Genomic DNA, 20,693 nt, shown 5'->3' with positions numbered 1-20,693 from the left:
AAGAAAGTATCCCCTAATCACGAGCAGGTACGTACATAATAAGTAATATAATAATGATATTCTTCTTTGCCGAGCACAGTAAAGCACAATCGTCAATTAAAGAGCCAGCTGTTACAAATAGTAATCTACCACTAGTATCGGGTTAGTCACACAATCCAGTGAACAGAACAAGTTTGTAAAATTGTGGTGGAAATTACTAAACGGTGTATTTACATATCCAGCAGATATATGGTGCAACATTATTATTCATTTGAAGCTGTGTCTGTGTCCACATGATGAATAAAAGTCCACTATTTAGCCTTCTCTTTTATAACTCTGGTTTGGTCTCCAACAAATCCTAAAGGATCAATAACTGAGGGTCCTCAGAGCATTTGTTTAGATATTTCTTATTGGTCACACATATGCATTTTAAAACAAATTGTGTATAGATACAAATATCAGTCTTCTTTTTGTAGCTTAATAACATTACAACTTAAACACGATCGTAGCAGAGCCCTTATTGTTGTTGCTCCTTTCCATAATGACCCGCCTTCTGCTGCTCTCTCATTGGACGGTCGTGTCTGCTCACTTTCGCTTTCTCTCTTCCTCTGCTGCGTTATGCGCATGATCCCGTTAGCGAGACCGTTCCTGTTTGGCGTCTGCCTCATAGTTCACTATTGGATTATTTGATATCATAGGAATTGCCGTACAGTCCTTTGCGTGTGATGAGGGAAATGCTGTAATTACCCAGCCTCTAGCGATGCAATGAGCTGCTGTTAGTTGTTGAAATCAAAAGTGAAAGTGTGATGGTGCTTCTGTGTTCTCAGCACTTGTTTCACTTTGTTTTGTTATTGTAGCCTGCTAACGTTAAACTTTTCCTGTAGCACTCTTAATTTATTAAAGCGCGGAGACGAGACCCCATTATGATGGTTGTAGTGATTTTGTTTGGATACTTGCTGACGTGCGTTTGTGGTAAGAGCGTTCATCTTTACATATTGATGCAGCACTGAATGACGGACATGAACGTAGTGGCAATGAAATGACCTTCAGATTGTCACGTTCAGTAAAACACTTTTTAGATAATTATTCATTTCACGATGTCTGATGGAGCTTAAAGTTTCCTGGACAAAAACACTGAATTGGCACACATTTTAAGTAAAAATACAGTCTTCATTTTGTACACTTAAATTAATTGAATCAAATTTGTTGCGGATCTAGTCTAACTTAGAATATTTTTGTCGGTGCATAGCAGATCATCTCAACATGCAGGTCATCTAAAGACATGTTAAAAACAAATGAAAAATACATTTTGAGTAATTAATGAATGATGCATTCATATTTACTTAAAGGGAGCAGTTTGTCAAAGTAAATATCTCTGGAAATCAACAATTGCTTTTAATGTCAACACAACTAACCAATACGTCTCTGTCAAAATCCTGTTTTTTCTTTTTTTTATTTGTAACAAATTACATAGTTGTTCCAGGAAACATTCAAAACATTATTAGGTAGTAATGTGGACCCATGAATAAAGCCTTACTCTTATTTATGTTCAATAGTAGTCTCCTACTCTTGTTTACCTGATTGTGTTAAAGAACGTAAACTTTTTCACAATGTTAAAATTGGTAAACCTCTTACTATTTTACTGTGTCCCCTTGTTTGTCAGCTGACGGGGTTGCAGATGTGGTACTTTCCTGCACCCTGGTGGAGGAGGGAGTCGGACTTGGTGGAATGGGAGGTGGCACACACTTCACACGGACCCCAGCCACTCTTGTCTTAAGAGACATTCCAGTGGCTTCTGACGAATCCCTCGAAACACTCACTCCGTTTGTCCCGCCTTCAATCCCTGACCCGGATGCCATCCTGTTAGAAGTTAAAGGTTTTCCCTGCCTTCTCTACGTATTAAGTTTGGTGTAATATAAGCACAACCTTGTGTTGAACTTCTCCTATCATCCCTCTGTGGCAGTGTCATCACCTGAGATCCCCAATGCACACGTGTTGCTCCACGCGGACTGCAATGAGCAGGAGGTGGTGTGCGAAATAAGCCGTTACTCTCCTCGTGGATCCCAGGAAAGTTCAGGATCAGCTTTCTTTATGGTGTCTGTTAATGTGGAGGGAGTTGAGTTCGGCACTGCGTTGATTCTGCAGACTTTGGTGGTGGAGAAGGACCAGTCGACCCTCATACAAAACCAACTGGGTCTGCCTCTTAGCCAGTCGGGAACTCTTCTGACTGAGGGTGAGATCCAGTGTTTAAGGGACAGTTCACCTCAAAGTCAAAAATACATATTTTTCATCTTACCTGTAGTGCTTTTTTTTAATATAAATCTAGATTGTTTTGATGTGAGTTGCCTAGTTCTGGAGATGTCGGACAGCTGATAAGAGAAATATGTATTCTTTTGGGGTGAACTTTCCTTCTGATATCCCATTTCATCTTCTCATTGAATCGTTCCCATCGTTCATATCATCACTCTCACTACTTTTTTTCTGCTTTTGTCATTGCTGTCTGTCCCTCAGTGATATTCTTGGTCTATTCCCACATAAAGTCTGTGTCTGCCCCTCTGAGAGGCGATGTTATCCTCAACTGTGGCTTCAAGCAGCAGGAGATACCTTTAGCGCAGGAAGTGGCCGTTGAATGGCGACTGCAACACAGGGGAAAAGGCTGGAAAGTGCTTGAAATGAAGACAAGGCTGGATGAGGCAGAAGGGAGCACACTGGGTGAGTGCTGTTTGAACAGGTGTGCCCGACCTCTTCTGGTTTATCATGTTGTCTTTAGGTGAGGGCGGCTTCTTGCGTCTCTGAGAGTGACGGCACTGATAATGTTGAAGATGGTACATTAGTAGCTTCACTGGCATAGAAGTTCATGAATAAATAAATGCATATAGACTCAAAATGCTAATTTATAGTGAGGCTTTGAGGATAATATTGGCAAATTTCACAATCACAAAAAGATTCTTGTCAAGTGGCAATAAACACAAATAAACTTTAACTCTACATATTTGTGGTAGTCACACGTTAAACGTTGGTCTAACACTTAGTTAGTTAAGTAAACATATTTAAAATGTCGTTTCAAATGTTTTGGATGAGGTTATGGAGCCAAATACAGACATACAACATGAGTACTATTTATTTGATTTTATGATGTTTGTAATTGTTATTACTAGTCCCATCAGCTTGTGTGGTCAATTACTTCACAAATGAATTCCTCTTTATCACATAATGGCTAATGGCTAACCAAAGGCATTAACATTTAAACATTTAATTTGTTGGATTGTTCTGTTTGACAGCAAGCTCTTAGGCTCGACTACTTTGAACAATTACAGCTAAATGTCAGAAAACTGCTTAAAATAGACACATGGGAGATGACAAGAGAGCAGTACCGATCTAAGCGGGTGAAATCAAATGCTTTTTTACTGTCAAAGGTTCCAAAGCGAGCAAGTAAGACGATCTTCAGATGAGATAGTTTTGTCAATTCCTGTTGAATTTTTCTGTCGTCAGTGCATGGAGAGAGGAGGGGATCAAGCATGGATGCCTCCCAGGTTGTCGGAGAGGGTAACGCCTCTGTGACTCTGACCAAGCTGAAGGTTTTGGACGAGGGGACCTACATCTGTACCGTCAGTATTGGCCTGTTCCACGCCCAGCAGGTCATTCAACTCCAGGTTATTCGTAAGTTTCACCCTAATCTCTCCATTCAGAAAAATCCACTGAATGTCTTTCATTTCATTTTGTGCTTCTCTTTGTTTCAGAACCACCTCATGTTTCACTCTCAGAGGAGAAATTGGTTTTGAAGACGGAGTCCCCTCAGACGCTGAGCTGCCACTGTGCTAAATACTATCCACTGGATGCTCAGGTGTGTAACGAGTGTACCCTTAGATGTAGCTGTTAACCAGCACATGTTCTATGTTTTCCTTTCCTCCCACTGAACAACTTGGCAAAAATCTTTAGTCATTCATTTTTTGATAATACCACAAAGCCTGATTGGTCATACAAGTAGAGATAGGAAATACATAAACCTGCCTGACTATGGCCGCCAGGCATTAAGGTTAAGTGTAATGGTTTGTCCATAATCAAAATCAAAGAAGTCCATTGTCCAAGGAGAAGACGAAAATAAATCACGGCTAATGCTGCCTCTCTTGGTCTGGTAAAAAGACTACAGAGCGTCCAAGGTGCATGCTTTTTCCTATACCTGCCTACTCAGCACTCAAAACAAATACTAATAATTATTAATAAAACAAACAAACTAATAAATAGCCCCTACATTACAGATGTGAAAAGATGTTAATTTGGTATGATTTGACTAAATTATGATATCTTTTTACGGTAAATCTAATTTTAGTCTCACAAAAGGTTTTTTGAGAGCTTTGAGTTTTTATGCTCTGAACTGTTGAGCAGCTAAAAGTGTCGATACCTTTAAACCTAAACTTACCTCTTAAGCCTCGCTTTTGATTGAAATATTTTCGTAGATTTATTTAATATTATTCGATTTAAAACGTTGTATTACCTCGAATCCATTTGTATCTGTTTTGTTAGTTTTATTATTACATTCTTACTTCTTTTGTGCCTCAGTCTTAAATTATTTTACAGTTTACATTCGTACTGTCTTAATATCAGCTTGTCAGTGAGTTCTTCAGCACATTGAATTGCACCTATACCTCGATGAAAGATGCTGTACTAATAAAGTTTGACAGATTGATTCACAGTTAATAATTCTCTGCTTTCAGATGGAGTGGTTGTCCCTCTCTCCTACAGACACAGAGCCCACAGTGCTTCCGGATCAGGGCTCTCTGTCCAGCCATCGACAGCATGGTGACGGGACTTATTCCCTGTCATCTCATCTCGCTGTGCCTTCCACGGTCTCCGCTGGGACTGAAATCACCTGCAGGGTGTCTCACCCAGCCCTGGACGCTCCTCTCTCCGTCAGCCTGGTGGTAGAAAGTCCAGAACAAGGTATTAATGTGTGGCTGTCGCTGCGAGGCTCAGAGAAATACAAAATATCATGCTATGAGATTATGGATTTTACATTACATATTGTGCACTGTATCTTGTACTTAATGACAACACTGTAAATCCTTAATCCTGTGTCTTTCACTCTACAGGTTCCTATTGGTGGGTTCTGGGTTTTCTGATCATCACTTTGCTTTTCTTCTACCAGGTCATGAGATAAGTTGTATTCTAGGAGATACTCCTGACTTAAACCTGAGCCCAGAGTGACTTTCTTTGTGTCATTTGTGAGTCTGTAAGTTATTACTGATTTCTTTAGAAGCCATCACTGGTTCTTTTCATTCAACTAGGCTTCCACTGAACTGAAAAAATGCAATTTTGGGAATAAATCTGTATTTTACTATCTAGCTGTATAACTTGTCTGCTTTATAAATTTGCTGTTGAGTATTGTTGGTGGTAGTTTACTCATGTAGAGTTGCAGTGAGCAAATTTGGAGGTTGCGTTTCTGTTGCTTGTGTGGCAACCCAGGGGGAGTGGAGGCAAGAGTCACAATACAACAGGAGACTCAGAGGAAAGTTAAAGTGTCCTCTAATAAAGAGGTTGGGGTAAAAGGGATGGGGTCAAACTCAAACTAAAGATTCCTCCCGTTTGGGGTCTTTGGCCTTTAGCCTTCTCTCAAAGCAAGACAGTTCCACTGTCCTGTGTAAGTAGAGCAGAGAGAGCGAGAGAGAGAGAGAGAGAGAGAGAGAGAGAGAGAGAGAGAGAGAGAGAGAGAGAGAGAGAGAGAGAGAGAGAGAGAGAGAGAGAGAGAGAGAGAGAGAGAGAGAGGAGTCCATTTTGATTACCGCCTGTTCGATGCTGCCTAGATCCTCCTGGTCTTCCAGCACCTGAACTGGTTAAAACACTCCCTCTATCACCTCCCCCAGCCTGAGCTTGGGGATCCGCCCCCTGTGCTGGATTCCCCATGGTTTTCCACACCTGTAACATATTCAATCTTAAATCCCAAACTGTACAGACGTTTTTGATGTTAAGAGGTAATACTTTATTTTTTGGAAACCTTTTTTTCTTTTGCACTGTTTTCATTTGGTACGCTTTTTTAAAAGTACCCTATGTTTTTATGGATCTTTCCTGCGTTTGCCATTGTTAATCATTTTGTATTTTACTTTTCACAATGAAGGAATTTGTGACTCTGCAACATTGTTTGAGGTATTTGACATTATCAATATTACTTGTATCAAATCTAGAAACCATTCAAATCTCTCTTGTGGATAAATCAAGAATCTGTATATTGTAATAAGAAAGCTGATATCACTTGAAGTAGAGTAGATTGCAAAAATACATTTTCTAAAAGTCCTAAGTTGGCTCAAAATATCAAGAGACTGTAACAAAGGTTCTGTTGATGATTTCTTTATTGGCATCAGCAAATGTGTTAAGCATGCATTTGTTTACTCAAATCCAGTTGCATCATCTCACTGCATTTTCAGGTTGTAAATCACAAAACATGTTCTCATATCTCATGTGGTAATTACCTAATAATATTGTTACACAATATCATCCGATAATTATAACTGCTACAATTATGCATCTTTATTTTTATCAACTCTCAAAATTAGTCCGAAATAAGGAAAACTAGCTTTTCTTTTATATCCAACAACCCCCCCAAAAAACTGAAAGAATTTACAAACACATTTTCAGGAGCATAATCTGACATATGTGCACTATTGTTCTATCCATACAATACTACATGTTTTAGCAGTTCACTATAGTAGGAGCTGTTTGCAGTCTCTGAATATTAATAAATTAATAACATTTGGTGAACTCTTGAGCATCATTGCATTGCATAAGCAGTAATTATCAGATCAGAAAGACATTATACACAGGTCATTGAAACCACTAACAAAACAAAAATGTACAATCGGCAGTTAGATTCAGAAATGGCAGATACACAGATCACACAAATAGGCAAAACTATGGACACGGTTTGCCATGCAAGTTATAAACGAACTCATTTTGCATTTACTGCAGGTGAGTCTGTTTGTATGTGAGTGACGGGGTTGGGGACAGGATGGCCAAGGTGGCTCTTGGTTTCTAAATCATGTCATTTCTCTCATTTTCCTGCTTTTTGAAGATCAGTTCAACTTAAACAACAATCAAACAAACACTTTATCTGCACAACTTCCAAAACAAGTTGGCATTTGGACCTGTTTTTTTCTTTTTTCAATGTGATGCTTCACATTCATCTGTCTATGGCTGTGACTCTGTCCAAGCCAGAGTTAAGAGACCTTCCTCTGGGTCAGTTCATGTGTACAGTAGATTGTCTGTTAGTGGCTGCTTGTCAGTTTCTCCTGCTGTGCATATCACTCAGCCACTAAGCATAACACTACTACTATGCCTCTGCCTGTGGTACAAAAACCAAGGGGAAATGAAGCATAGCTATACAACTACTTTATCAATAATTGCTTATCAGTCCAGAAGTTTGTCTTATCTATACAGGGGAAACATGTATACTACTATTCCCTGAAACACTTCTTCCTTTCCTTATACTCTCACACAGTCTCTTTTCCCTTTTCAAATGTATTTCCCTCATTGTTGTTAGTGAACATTGTAGAGAGTTAGGCAGGAAATGAAACAAAAACAAATTACGAATAAAAACAGCTAAACTCTATTGGCTAGAATGCTTTGGATCACAAATACACGCACGCACATACAACAAAAATGTTCCTAATATTAATCTAACATGACCTTGTGTAAGTAAGTAGCGATGATGGTAGCAGTTGTGAAAGAAGGGGTGTGTTAGTCAGGCATGTCAGTATCAACTTACAAATGTAGGACTCTCAAAAAAGGTAATATGAACACGCTTTGGCGTATCTGGGGTAGAAAGGACTGCAAACTCTTGTTCAACCTCCCTGCACTCTTTCACCATCTGTACAGTTTACATTTACCCCCACAGCTCCGTTCGGAGGACTTAGCCTTGTGTGTTCCCATGTCACAAGAGTTTTCTCTCTCCCTCCTTCCCTTCCTCTTCCACTCCGCCTGCTGCGTCCTTCAATAATACATGAGGTTGCAGAGACAGGAGAGAGTGAGTGAGACTTAACACCAAAACAGTGGAAGAAAGCAACTAGAAGGGAGGGAGAGGGGGACAAAGAGAGCGGAGACACCTATAAACACTACTGTCATGTAGAAGTGCAGAATGGTTTAATGGAAGACTGTGTGAAGAGGAGAAGGGAGGACGGATAAAAGGGGAGGAGTGGCGCTTGGGTATCTTTTTTTTTCCCTCTTCCGTCTCGTATCATTCTTAAGTCCATATCCATCTGTATTGATGGGCGGCGCTCAGTAGAAGAAGTACACTGCACATGAAGGAGAGGGGGAGAGGAAGTCATTAGTCTGATGGATCTGGCAATACATCACTCAAAATAGAAAAAGGAGAGGACAGTCAGCTGAGCTCTTGGTCTTTTGTAATGTTTACAGGATTTTTTTTAATAAAGAACGGGTTCAATTAGTATTATAACCATTATTTACTGTAATTAGACGTCATGTGTCATCAACAATCAGAGTAGAAGCATGCAGGGCAGACATATAACTATGTTGGTGCTGTCTCTATATCTTAATTAACAGCACTACTTTGTCATCAACTATTGTAAAGTGACTAACACCATATGAGCAATTGCCATCTACAGAGAATCCTTTTCTTCGTATATCTGTTCCTCTGTTGCTGAGAGAAAAACACGTAATGATCATCTGCTTTTGTAAATAATGTTTATAAAAGCCTACAAATCATCTGTCTGTCACTAAATAGACCAATGTTGTATTAGTATCAAGATGCTACTTACAGAATAGTATTCCAACCACAATGACTCCAATGATACCCATCATGATCATCATCTGAGAGGAGAAAACAATAACATTTACTATCACACTGTAACAATGTGTGGGGTTCAATGTCTGCAAACCGAAAGGAATCGCATCTGACCAACAACACAAAACGTTTAATACACTTTGACTCTGTAGTGAAAACTCTACAGTGGCATAATTCTTCCCTTTTTCCCCAAAGCATCTGCTTCCACAGCAGCTCGTTAACAGATTAGTGTGTGGACAGCCGGATTCCCCATAACAGACACTGTGTTCGCCCCAGCGCACCTCAGCACGAACAGTTGTTCAATGTGTTAAAATGGATGAGCTGAGGATCTTATCCAGAATACTAGCTCTATATATCTGTATGCACCACATACAAATAGGAATACTGTTAATTCAGACTTTGGTTACATCGTGAGTTTCGTTCAGTAACAACAATGTGCTAAATGGAGCAACACTAATGTGCCCACCTTGCAGTTCTTCCACCAGTACTTGTTCTTTAGCTTAGCTGCGCAGCTTTCAAACTGGGAGGCTCCGGCTTGGAGAGCATCCGCTCTGTCATCCAGCTCTGAAAGCTTCTGGTCCCTTTCCAAAACCTTGTCTACATTCACCCGCATGATATCCACCACCTAGCCCACAGTGGCGGGGATGACACAGCATTTAGCAGCGATGGAGAGGAGAGACAAAGAGGATAAGTGAGAAATAAATGAGAGTAAGTAAGTAGTCCATTAACAGATTGAAGACCAGACCTTTCCGGAAAACACAAAGTGACAATAAATCATGTTGTGCATACATTAAGTCCAGATATTTAATGATTTGACATTGCATCTAACATCAAACTTTGGCCCAGAATCCTAGTCTGGCCTCGTCCAGCTCACCTCCTCGACTTGGGCCTGTGTCTGCTGTAGCCTGCGGTTGCTGGAAGTATTGGGTGGGCCAGGAGGGACACCACCTGGGGCTCCATCGGCACCAGGGGCTCCTGGAGCACCAGGGGCTCCACCTGCAGCATCTGGGGCAGACCTGAGAAAAAGCACAGGGAAGGGGAAAATGAATTGAAGTTGGGATAAAGGGGACCTTTTTGGTTAACTGAGGCATGTGTATGGTATGTAGAGAGCACTTAATTTAAATCTAAAAGGAAAAATAGCTGAGAAAAAGATTGTCAAGGAGAAAATTAAGGTAATTTGCCAGATGGACAGTTTAGTACAAATCACAGTCACTGTAGGACAAAAAAATATTTTTGCACACAAACATGTCTTAACCTCAGGAACCATCATTCGACATGACTTTTGACACAAGCAAGTGATGATGGTGACCTCAAATCCTCGGACTCACAATGTGCTGTGTAACAAATGTACTTTTCTTTTTTAAACTGTGGTGTAAAATTACCATAACAAACTCAATTTAACTCTAGGTTTTACAGTAGCAGCAGTCAAACCCTGCATACATAATTTAGTGATGGTGTAACGGAAAATTTCACTTGCGTCAGCAAAATCCATCAAGCAGAAATAAATCAGTTTCCGACCCCCACCATGGAAAAACATACATGGAAATACAGTGGTTTGAATATATAGATTATTTATCCATAGAAGCTTAACTAAGATCTATATATTTTTTATTTTGCTAATGTGTAAAGAGCGCAGCAGAAACGCCGCATTCATACTCACATCTTCTATGCAGCTGTTTGAACTGACTCACGGGCAGCGGAGGAGGGGTGATGGATCTGAGGTGGAGAGGGAGGGTCTGAAGTACCACAAGGGGGGGAAGGAGAAAAAAACAGCAAGATGACAGGAAAAAAAAACAGACGAAAATGTCTAGGCACGGGTCTAAAAAGTCAAAATGTACAATCGGCAAAGTAATTAAAGTGCCGCGCTGACAGTAAACAGACGGCGGTTCTTTGCGCAGTGGATTGTTCTAGCGATGCATTTACGCTGCAAGTCGTCAACAAAGTACCGCAATATACCGAGACACGTAACCGGGCCGGGCGATAATTCACTGAGTGACTGGACTAGAAAGCAGGAAGTGAAGGAGAGCGATGCTGAGCTCAAGACAAAAGTACTTCTAAATTATAATCCATTCAAGCGAAATCCACGGATGTTTATAAATCCTGCAGGGATGCATGCAGTTGATGCGGAGTCCTGAAAGACCTGCTCCTGGATGCTGAGACGCAGCGCTGATTGGCTGGTTGTTGAGTTGCCTCTTCTAAAAGCTAATGGCAAATGCGTGCAATTTCAAAATTAAGGGGGAAAAAAGTCCAGTCATGAGAAATCAGTTCTCTGTCTTGGATTTCTGTTACCTCCCCACCTCCCTCTCTCTATCTCGCTTTTTTTCTCTGCGCGTCTCGAGGGAAGTGCGGTAGTTTCGCCCGTGTAAAGTGCTCTGGCACTGTAGGCTACTGCAATAATGCGTCTCTCCTCCTGCCTTCACTTGGACTCGTAACGATAGTGCGGTACCCCCTCCCTCCCTCACCCATCTCTCTCTCCACTCTCTCTCTCTCGCTCCCTTTACACTTTGCAGTACTGCAGCTCTCTTTGTCGGATAGGGCGGCGGGACGACACTGCGGTACAGAGGATGCCTACTCGTGCAGTGGCGTTACCACACTTTCTGGACTGGGGTGACCCAAATGGGGCACCGACTTATGCAGGGGTGGCATGAAGTTCATGTATAGCATTAATAACATAGCATTGATTTTCCATTTGTCTCCACTACTATCTACTTCTTCTTACATATTTACATTTTTAATTCAAAAGGTGATAAATGGGAGATTGAGATAATTTATTTCATCCGCGCTGCTCTCAACATGGTGCCTGCTGAGCCAGCAGCTCGCAGCTAACGGTGCTTACAGCGCAAACTACGCAACAATGACAGCGCTAATAGTGTTTATGTAACGGGAAACCGGAGAATGCTATAATTCAGCGACCATGTAATCAACTGTAACCGCCATACGAGACTAGTGCAGAGCGGCCCGGCTATGTCAACAACGCACAGTGATTTCAAAACACCACAGATGGAGAGCGACTTCATTCTCTGCTCAGGTAGACATTACTCTCTCTAGTGGAGATCATTTTACATCCGTCATCATGATTACGTCATAGAGTTAGCTTCAGGCAAAATAAAGGAAAGACTGGAGGCAAACACAAATATTCGAGAGATGGAGATGCTAATACTATTAGAGATGAAGAGATGACGCGCTGTTGGGCTTGTTTTCCGTAACCAGCGTCAAAGCATGGTTGAATTAGCAAGCTTTACTTTGCAATTCGACTGGCTACTTCGCAAGATGCTTCTCCCGACATGCTCTCATGTGGATGGAGCATTAAATTGTTGCATTTTACTAATGTAGTGGCTGGCTAGTTATAGTTGGCTACCTTGTTAATTCTATCATGCTTTCATGCTAAAGTTACACTGACAAAAAATGAGCCCAACAGCGGGCTGGTGGTTTGCTGTATCGCTGTATGGTCCCTCTGTCTCAGTCCTCGCAGCTCGGGTTAGCTAGCATTAACTAACATATTCAGAGAATTATTTTGCCTACGCTCCGCCCACAAAAATACTTTATCATGTTTACAAACAGAAAAGGGGTCTATAGAGAACCTTAAAAGATTAATACCTACCAATCACAAGTCCATATCTAGCCTGCTTACTTCTGCTCGGATTGTCCATGATTCATGACTTCTTATTGCAGTAAGTAATGGTTATAGCACTAATTTGACCAGTTGTTTATCAAAACAAATGTCTTTATTTTGTAAACCATGTTGTTTGTTGATACTGTGTTCCTGATATTTGTCCCTGTCAGAAGAGGCGAACTAACTAACTAACGAACTAACTAACTCACTAAACACATGAAATACAGCAACAAAATAACCGGAATGTCTACCAGACATTAAACCATCTCTGATGGACTCATTTCACAGAAGTTTCATAATTATACATTTTATGCACAGTTTTTACTTGGTTGCTTTGGCTATTTCTTCATATATGATAAGGCAGAAACAAAGAGGTGTTTTCATCATCGATGAATTTGATAATTGTTTTAACTAACTAATTAAGAGAATAAATTAATAACTCAAAGTAAATTATTTAGTACATTTTCATCTTTGGCTAATTTGTTGATTTTTGATAATTTTTTGTCAATACAATGTCAGAATCTTGAAATTTCAGAGCCTAAGATGATGTCGTCAAATTGCTTGTTTTGTTATGAGTCCAATCCCCAAAGATATTAAATTTACTGCGTCAGGAAAAGCAGCAAATCCTGATTTTTAAGAAGCTGGGACTAAAGATTTGGGGGTATTTTCCCCCAATTTATGACTTAAACTACTAACCTCCTTTAAAAAAAATTGTTTACAATTTTCTGTTGAGAAATCGTTTCAGCACTATCTTGACGGTGGACAGACTCACAGATGTACTGCAGTCAGTGAGGAAACACCTGAGCCACAGGCTGTTGTGTGACCCAGATGTGATATATGAGGAAGGGACGATATATAAGGACTCTATAGATTTGGTATTTCTGAAAGGTTGCAAATGGAGCATATAAATGATTCACTACATATCCTACAATCTGAAGAAGTTGAGGAAACGTGAAGTCTTGTGTTTTTGAAAGAATGAAAGATGTTCACTGTATGTCCCGATTACATGAATTCACAGAAGCTTGTGCTGGGTGTCTAACCTCACTACTTTAAGGGTACTGGCTGAAATGTTTCTGTTTGGGTGAGTACTGAACGTAGGGTCTTGTTTAGTACTTTGATCGGATAGTTCCTGATTTGAACATTTTGCTATTTTTAGACTTTTTTTAGGCAAGGTTCTTTTAGGTCTGAAAGAAAAACCTTTCATATGTCGTCCAAGTAGGTAAAAAAATCAATTTTAAATATTTCTGTCAGTTCCTTCAGTGAAGACCTTTAGCTGACCGTCAGGACCTCAGGAATCTTGGTGCAGTGTTCGACTCAAATGTTTCTCCCAATCCCGCCTCCTCCTGCATAACATTTGCTTTTGCAATTACTCGTTTAATTCTTAGTAAAGTCCCAGTTGAGCCAACAACATCTTCCTCTTTGTTCATTTTGAGTCTCAACTCTCATATTTGAAAGGTGAGAGGAGTGAAGTCAGCCTTGAGAAATAAAACATACCAAAAAATACAACCATCTTCAGGGAAAGAAAGACATCAGATACACCATTCGGCCAGAAGTAGATTGACCCCCTTTTCTACATACGTTTGTGTACTTTGGTTGTGTGGCTGTTTTTCATGTTTTGGGCTATAGACCCACTAGTCTCATTTAATGTAAATCTTAATGCTAAGAGTGTACAATGACATTTAGACTGGTGTTTCCCAAACTTTTTAACTGCTGATCCTTAAAATCAAAGCATTTTTTCACAGGTTGCATATGTCCGTGTTGGACAACTTTTTGGAGGCCAGAAGAGCTTTAATTATTCAGTCTTTCACAATAAAAAGCTAAGTTTAGAAATACTTCTCAAATAAGATCGATTTGTAGCAGATGCATGTGTTTTTCTCTTTCTCATTTTTTATTATCTTATAACCACTCAGATTTATCTATTATGAATGTTTGTCAGGAAAATCCGTTGTTAAATCAATAAACCAAAGAACAGGAAGAATGCTGCTCTGAGACATCTCTCTCTCTCTCTCTTTATATGCATTTGATAACTTAAAAAAAAAAAAGATTCCCGACAGCATGAAGTCACACAGATCACAAAGCTTCAGTCCTCATCGGCTGTTCAGATGTATTTGCCAGTATGGTTTGTTCAACGTTAACGGCGTTTGCCAGTGCGGTTGAAGCGTCTGTAGAGGAAGCGGATCCTCTTCTCCAAGTTGTGTCTGTCCAGAGTCATCATTCGGTCTCCCACCATCTTCTTCTTTCTAATTAGACGCTGCAGTTCGTTGCCCGTGAAAGCCTTCAGCCAGCAGGGAGCCACAATGAGGTCTTTGGGATGAGCTTTAAAGTCCCCTGCAGGCACAAAAGTGTGGAGATCAGAAAACTCAGCAAGGTACGATCTGAGCCAGCGCTCAAGCTCAATGTATGTTTTTAAATAGTCTCCTGAGGACTTCTTCTGCAGTTGTTGAGAATGTATTAGACTCTATGCACACAGATTCTCAATTCAGACCTTTAAAAAAATTATAATTGAATCAAGACACATGGCTTTGGCCATGACTGTGGTTACTAAACACCAATAGTCAAATGTAATCATTTAACTAAATCACATGGAAAACATCTGGAACCACATCCTAATGTTTTATTGCATACTGAGAAAGTTAAACAAAAACTGTCTTTATTCAATAAAACCTAAATAAACAAATTCCACAACCTCAAATAGGCTTTAACTACTTGAGGACCGTTACCTAAGATGCCTATGTTATCATAAACTCCAAACATGCTCCTCTTCTCAGTCCACCTGTCCACCGTCTTCAGCTGAGGGATGGCATGCATCCTTATCCGACAGCATGTCCCTAAAGAAAGCACATTGTTTCACGTCAGTATTCAGCACCTTTTACACAGATAGAGTAGAGTTAGTTCACCAGATTAACTGATTAGTCAACATACAATTGTTTAATGTTACATTTTGTAGACCTAACAAACTTATGAATGTACATCTATGAGGAGGTACAACTAAGCAAACTGGCCTCAGGTGATTAAATACTCTCCTCTGCTTGTTTATGACTGAAAATAGTTATAATTTTGATTTATGATTGTACGAGTGTTGCATCCGTAAAGGGTCAGGTTATTGTGCTTTGGTAAGACTTCATTTCCTAAGGGGGGGGGGAATTGTCATTTAATTGATGGTCATGCAAAGTTAAAAAGGCAACTACTGTGTCCAAATAATGTTGGACACAAACACTAAAATGTTTGGCTCCACATTAAACTCAGTAACAGTAACGTTACTACTCACCAGTAGAAACGGTCCTGGCTGTGTTTAGCAGAGTCCCAGCAGACTGACAGAAGGACGCTCCAGCTTTCAGTAAAGCTCCCAGAACAGACATGTTTCCTACAATAACACAATGACTATCATCTTCACATGAACGGTATTCAGTTTACTCAGGCAACGTAGTTATTCGATGCGCATTATCTGTGTTTTCAACGTTGCTATCAAACACAACGCTAGCTTTAAACTATCTTTACATTGACCCTTAGCTTTAGCTAGCACGTTAGCTACATCAAATGAAGTATTGAGGACATTAACGTTACCAGTTTCCGCGTCCAGCTGCGATCTTGTGCCACTTATATCTTTAGTAATTGTTACAAAAACACATAAATTGTAGCCATATGCGGACGTATAACACTTAATAATGCGTTATTGAGTCTTCGACATGCTCATAGTGGACGCCTCCATCTTACCATAGATCTTACTTATATTATACCCCACAATGCATAGCGCCGGTTTCTTCTTCTTCTTTAGTGCTTATTGGCGGCAGGCAAACCATCTTAGAGGCACATTACCGCTATGAATGGCTTGCGGAACGAGAGATACAGTAAATAAAAGATATAATTGAATCAATAAATAAAGTCACTTAGCTAAATCAGTGTCTATCAACAATATAAAAGTTGCAAAATCCGAGATTGGGAGCATTTTGACTGCTTCCCAAACGAACATTGCTTGTAAACATAATAAAAAAATAATGATGGCATCAAATCAAATAGGACTTAGTTATGCTTGAATAAGTCTGAGCGAGTGAGCTTGACTTGCTATAAATACAGTCGCTGTGCTTTCTATGATGCTGTGTCAATGTGATGTAGTGTAGTGCTCAGTGTGCGCCACCAGAGGGCGGGCTCTAACGCGTAACAGCTGAGCACAGATAGATTTTATAGAGTTTATAGTGAGGAGAAGAGAGAGAGAGAGAGAGAGAGAGAGAGAGAGAGAGAGAGAGAGAGAGAGAGAGAGAGAGAGAGAGAGAGAGAGAGAGAGAGAGAGAGAGAGAGAGAGAGATAGAATTAAGTTTCAGTAAAGTTAAAGCTGTGAATGAAGCAGTGCAGTGGATGTACAGAAGAAGAGACACCTTTATGAAACAGGCCTCTGAGGGTTGAAAGAGGGAAAACACAATATTCACCAGGAATTCCTGAGCTGAAAAAGCCAGAAAATAAATAAAACCTTTTAAAAAAATGTAATCTCTAAAAAAAGAAAGCATTCCAAAAACATCCATCAGATCTCCAAGAGGATACATCATTGTTTACAAAAATACAAATATATATATATGGAAATAAATTAATAAAATGATAAATAGATGTTGAAATAAGGACAGAACAAAATTATATGAAAATGCATGAATAAGTAAGTAAACATTGATTAAACCGGTCATGAATGAATAAATATCTCAAATTTATTTCTCATTTTTTGTACAACTATATTTATTTATTTCTGTATTTCTTTGTATCACAATGAGGCCTTAACCTCTGTTTAAAGCAGGATTGGTTAATGAAGCGAGGCAGACTGAATGGGACATGATTAAGCTGGTGATGATAGATTTATTCAGTCGCATTGTGTATCAGCCTAGACAGATTCCGGTTAAGTGTACAATGCCAACATATTTCCCTTGCAATCTCTTTAAATGGCATAATTTTCTAGTACTGATTATTTGTCCTCTTCACTTGATCCTAGCCGAGGTTTCAAAACTGTTTGGTCCATACACACACACATGGAGGGAGAAAGTGTCAGAGTGGGAGACGCATGTGGTTGAAAGAGATGGAAAGAATAGAGGAGGGAGATTAAAACAAGACATGCTGTTATTACTGAGAGAAATTCAAAAGCTGGAAAAGTCAAGAAACAAATCCGGTGTAATGTCTTTGTTAAGAAACAAAGAGAGCCTGCAGGGGTTAATGTTTGAGCAGCCAGAGAACCCACTGTGTCCTGTCATTTCTTTGGGAAAATATCAGTCAGTCTGGGTTCAATTCCGAGTGTTGGAACTGTTTTTACAAAATTTCACCAGGAAATGTGTTCAAAATATTTTATGTTCACGACAGATTGTGAGTTCTTGCCTGATAAATATGTATTCTGAGATTTTCTTTTTTTGGCTCTGAAGTTCACCACGTGGATTTTCTGCACTTTTTAGCAGTGTGAATACAAGAATCTGTTTTAGACATCTTTGTGTAATTTACAAATGTATCATCAGTACAGTTGTTATTCCCCTGAAGGACAGGGGTTCAATTCCTGCTTTAAGAAAAGATGGCTTTCTATTATGTTCATAATTCAGGAATATATTTTAGACGGAGAGGGTACCTGGATGAAAACTAAGAATCCACGTTGGCTGTCAGCATCCTTTACCACTGGTCCATCTCTGGTGCCGAGGAACTCAAAGAGCCGAGAGATGAAGATGAGTAGACTGAGCCTGCAGAAAGTTAAATCTTCTTCAGCCTGTAGAGAAACAGGATTTACAGACTAAAAAAGTATCTGGTGTTCTGGCTGTTCTACAGAATCTTTAGGTGGGTCTAGTGTTCCTTCAGGACGTTTCAGTGCTCACTGAGGAGCTTGCAAGGGTCCTTTGGGATGTTCTAGGGTCATTTAAATGTTGCAGTGGTCATTGAGGCGGCATAATGGTTATTTTAACCATTAAACCATTAAAACATGGTCACACTGACACCTGTTCTAATCAATTTGTTGAATTTTTTTTTAAGCTTTCAGTTGAAAGGACAAAGACATCTAGTACTGATTTACTTCCCCACAATGAAATTGAACCAAAGGCACCTGGATGAAAACCAAGACTCATGAATACTTCACTGCTAGCTCAGCTGATTGGCTGCACATCTTCAGGGAGATCTTGTTGTGCTTGTAGATTTTGAGTGGATAATAATGTTGGTGTTGAGCTGCTTGTCTCAGAAATTGGAAGTGAAACCAGATTTCCATGTCGTATAATTACATTTTGACATACTATACCATGACTTAAAAAAACAAACACCTGCAGATATCTAGGCTGTTATTTTCTGTCTCTCTCTCTCTTCATACATACACAAACACACACACACACACACACACACGCACACACTCACACACACAGAGAAACTGATACTTTCAGTCTTACTGTTGTAAAAAGCAGGATGGAATATTTTGTCAGTTTCAAAGAAACAAGGGCAGCAAAACTGATCCTTGTCTTAATTTCATTATTACTAAGGCGTCATTGAGTGTGTGGAAATTTAAACCGGGCAAAACATTATTCAACATTAGATTCCATTTAACTTAACATAACCACAATGCTATAGCCTTTGCAGAGAAGAGTTACTGTCTGACTGTAATTGTGCAGTGTGTTTGCACCTTTAATCTAAAAAGATTGTGCTGCTAGAAAAGTGGATTTCTGATTTTTTTGATCCACAGCAGGAAAACAACATCTGTTGAAGAGTTAATGAAAGATTAGGTGGCAGTGTATGTCACCAAATGCCACAATTCAGAAAGTAACATTTATTATGTACAGATACACAGTCATGTTTCCGTCTTCATCTTCACAGCGCTGAACAAAATGCTGACTAAACACAATTTAAAAATGTTCTCAGCACAGCAGGATTTTAATCTGTGCTACGCTTCCTCTGCCAGTAAAACACAGTGGAACATGACATTTCATCACCTACACGTACGTGATATAATCATAACAATCAGTTATTGAAATTAAACCACAGTAGTGTTTACAATAAGTCAGAAAGTCTGGAGCCTCAATGTTCACATTCAAGGTTAATGCTGATTCAAATTAGTGACGAGAGCAGATATAATACAAAAGAGCTTGACACAGGAACAAACTAGTGCCAAACTTCTACAGAAGCAATCTGATTTGATTATTTTCCAACTCATTCTATTAACATAACCATCTGCTTTCCCTAATGCTCAAAGCTCAGTTGTTTCCACGTGAGGGGCATTTTCCTTCAAAGTGCCTTCACCTCTTATTCAGATACAGTGGAGGTGACTAAACATCGGCTGTAGGAAAGACCACCTCACAGTGAGTGACACACAAATGCCCCCAACTTTTATTTTGTGAGAAAAACACCAAATTAAAGCCACAGCAATAAGAAATACGACACAGATTCTAATTTGTCTGGGGTGAGGAGGAAGTTCTGTGGTGGTTTAAGATTGAAGACTGACAGTATCACTCACCCAGCAGTCACATGGCTGTGAGCAGGGAAAATATCTCAAGATGAAGAAAAACAGCTCTGTGGTGTCACCCACATGTTCTCAGGTGTATCTATCCATCTGTGTGACAGTCTCTCAATGTGTCTATCTAGCTATGCTTTTAACATACAGTAGGTTTTCCAAACCTTTTATTAATAACAGTTATTGTTAGGCCATCCTTCATTGACAGTAATAGCTTTTCTTTTCTATGTCATCAGTGTCATATTTTTTAAAGATACGTTTAGACAGACAGACACATACATACATACATACATACATAGATGAGTTTACACGCGTAGAGAGTATTTTATTAATTATGAATCACAAAAGAGGTATGTAGATTAGAATTTAAAACAAACAACTACTATCTTAACTGAAACTGAGTTAAAACTAAAAACTAGGACTATACTCTGACTCTAGGTTAGTGCAAGTGTGTTTGATACTTGTATTGATATGGCATGATGCCTCATTGCATAAATAAATATTGAGCAGTGGCGGGCCATGCATTTTATACCTGGGCCTTCAGTGCTGTCCTGCAGCTGAAACACCACCTAATAACCTCAAGTTTTGTTTCACAATAGTCACGTGCTCGCCCACTGACCAATCACAGCGCACGCTGCACCTTACTGCAGCGCTGCACCTTAAAACTGAGCTGCACGTAATGCCGACGTACTTGTAGGCCTGGCACGTCAAAGAATACGCCCAACATGTCAAACTAAAGATCTGATTGGTTGAACACTGTGCCAATCAACAATATCGTCCCCATTCGCTTAAACTGCACATGGAGGCACTGGTGAGTCTGCAGGCCTGGGGCCTCTCTTCTTACCTAGAGACACAGAGGTGAAATC

General features: G+C 39.8%; 3 protein-coding genes across 3 annotated transcripts; 1 reads left to right on the top strand and 2 right to left on the bottom strand.

The window, feature by feature from the left end:
• Positions 1 to 639: 639 nt before the first annotated feature.
• On the top strand, positions 640 to 7,494 carry tapbpl (TAP binding protein like). Its single transcript, XM_079165364.1, has 8 exons — positions 640 to 951; positions 1,643 to 1,855; positions 1,943 to 2,212; positions 2,491 to 2,691; positions 3,472 to 3,639; positions 3,720 to 3,823; positions 4,695 to 4,920; positions 5,070 to 7,494. Exons 1-8 carry the CDS (start codon positions 903 to 905, stop codon positions 5,135 to 5,137), a joined length of 1,299 nt encoding a protein of 432 aa, XP_079021490.1. The 5' UTR covers positions 640 to 902; the 3' UTR covers positions 5,138 to 7,494.
• Positions 7,495 to 8,585: 1,091 nt separating this feature from the next.
• On the bottom strand, positions 8,586 to 11,425 carry LOC306700481 (synaptobrevin-like; the record flags this gene model as incomplete). The annotated part of the gene is made up of 5 exons (XM_079165507.1): positions 8,586 to 8,626; positions 8,745 to 8,796; positions 9,237 to 9,395; positions 9,645 to 9,786; positions 11,343 to 11,425. The coding sequence occupies 5 exons, from the start codon at positions 11,423 to 11,425 to the stop codon at positions 8,586 to 8,588; spliced, it is 477 nt and encodes a 158-aa protein (XP_079021633.1).
• A 2,854-nt stretch (positions 11,426 to 14,279) lies between these two features.
• mrpl51 (mitochondrial ribosomal protein L51) lies at positions 14,280 to 16,117 on the bottom strand. The gene is made up of 4 exons (XM_079165308.1): positions 15,948 to 16,117; positions 15,652 to 15,747; positions 15,104 to 15,211; positions 14,280 to 14,711 (listed from the first exon to the last, which is right to left on the bottom strand). The coding sequence occupies exons 2-4, from the start codon at positions 15,740 to 15,742 to the stop codon at positions 14,515 to 14,517; spliced, it is 396 nt and encodes a 131-aa protein (XP_079021434.1). The 5' UTR covers positions 15,743 to 15,747; positions 15,948 to 16,117; the 3' UTR covers positions 14,280 to 14,514.
• Positions 16,118 to 20,693: the final 4,576 nt, after the last annotated feature.

Source organism: Pholis gunnellus (genome assembly GCF_910591455.1).
Source record: "Pholis gunnellus genome assembly, chromosome: 8".
Classification (NCBI taxonomy): Eukaryota; Metazoa; Chordata; class Actinopteri; order Perciformes; family Pholidae; genus Pholis; species Pholis gunnellus.
The sequence above is the reverse complement of the archived record's forward strand: the minus strand, read 5'-3'. Positions and strand labels throughout refer to the sequence as shown.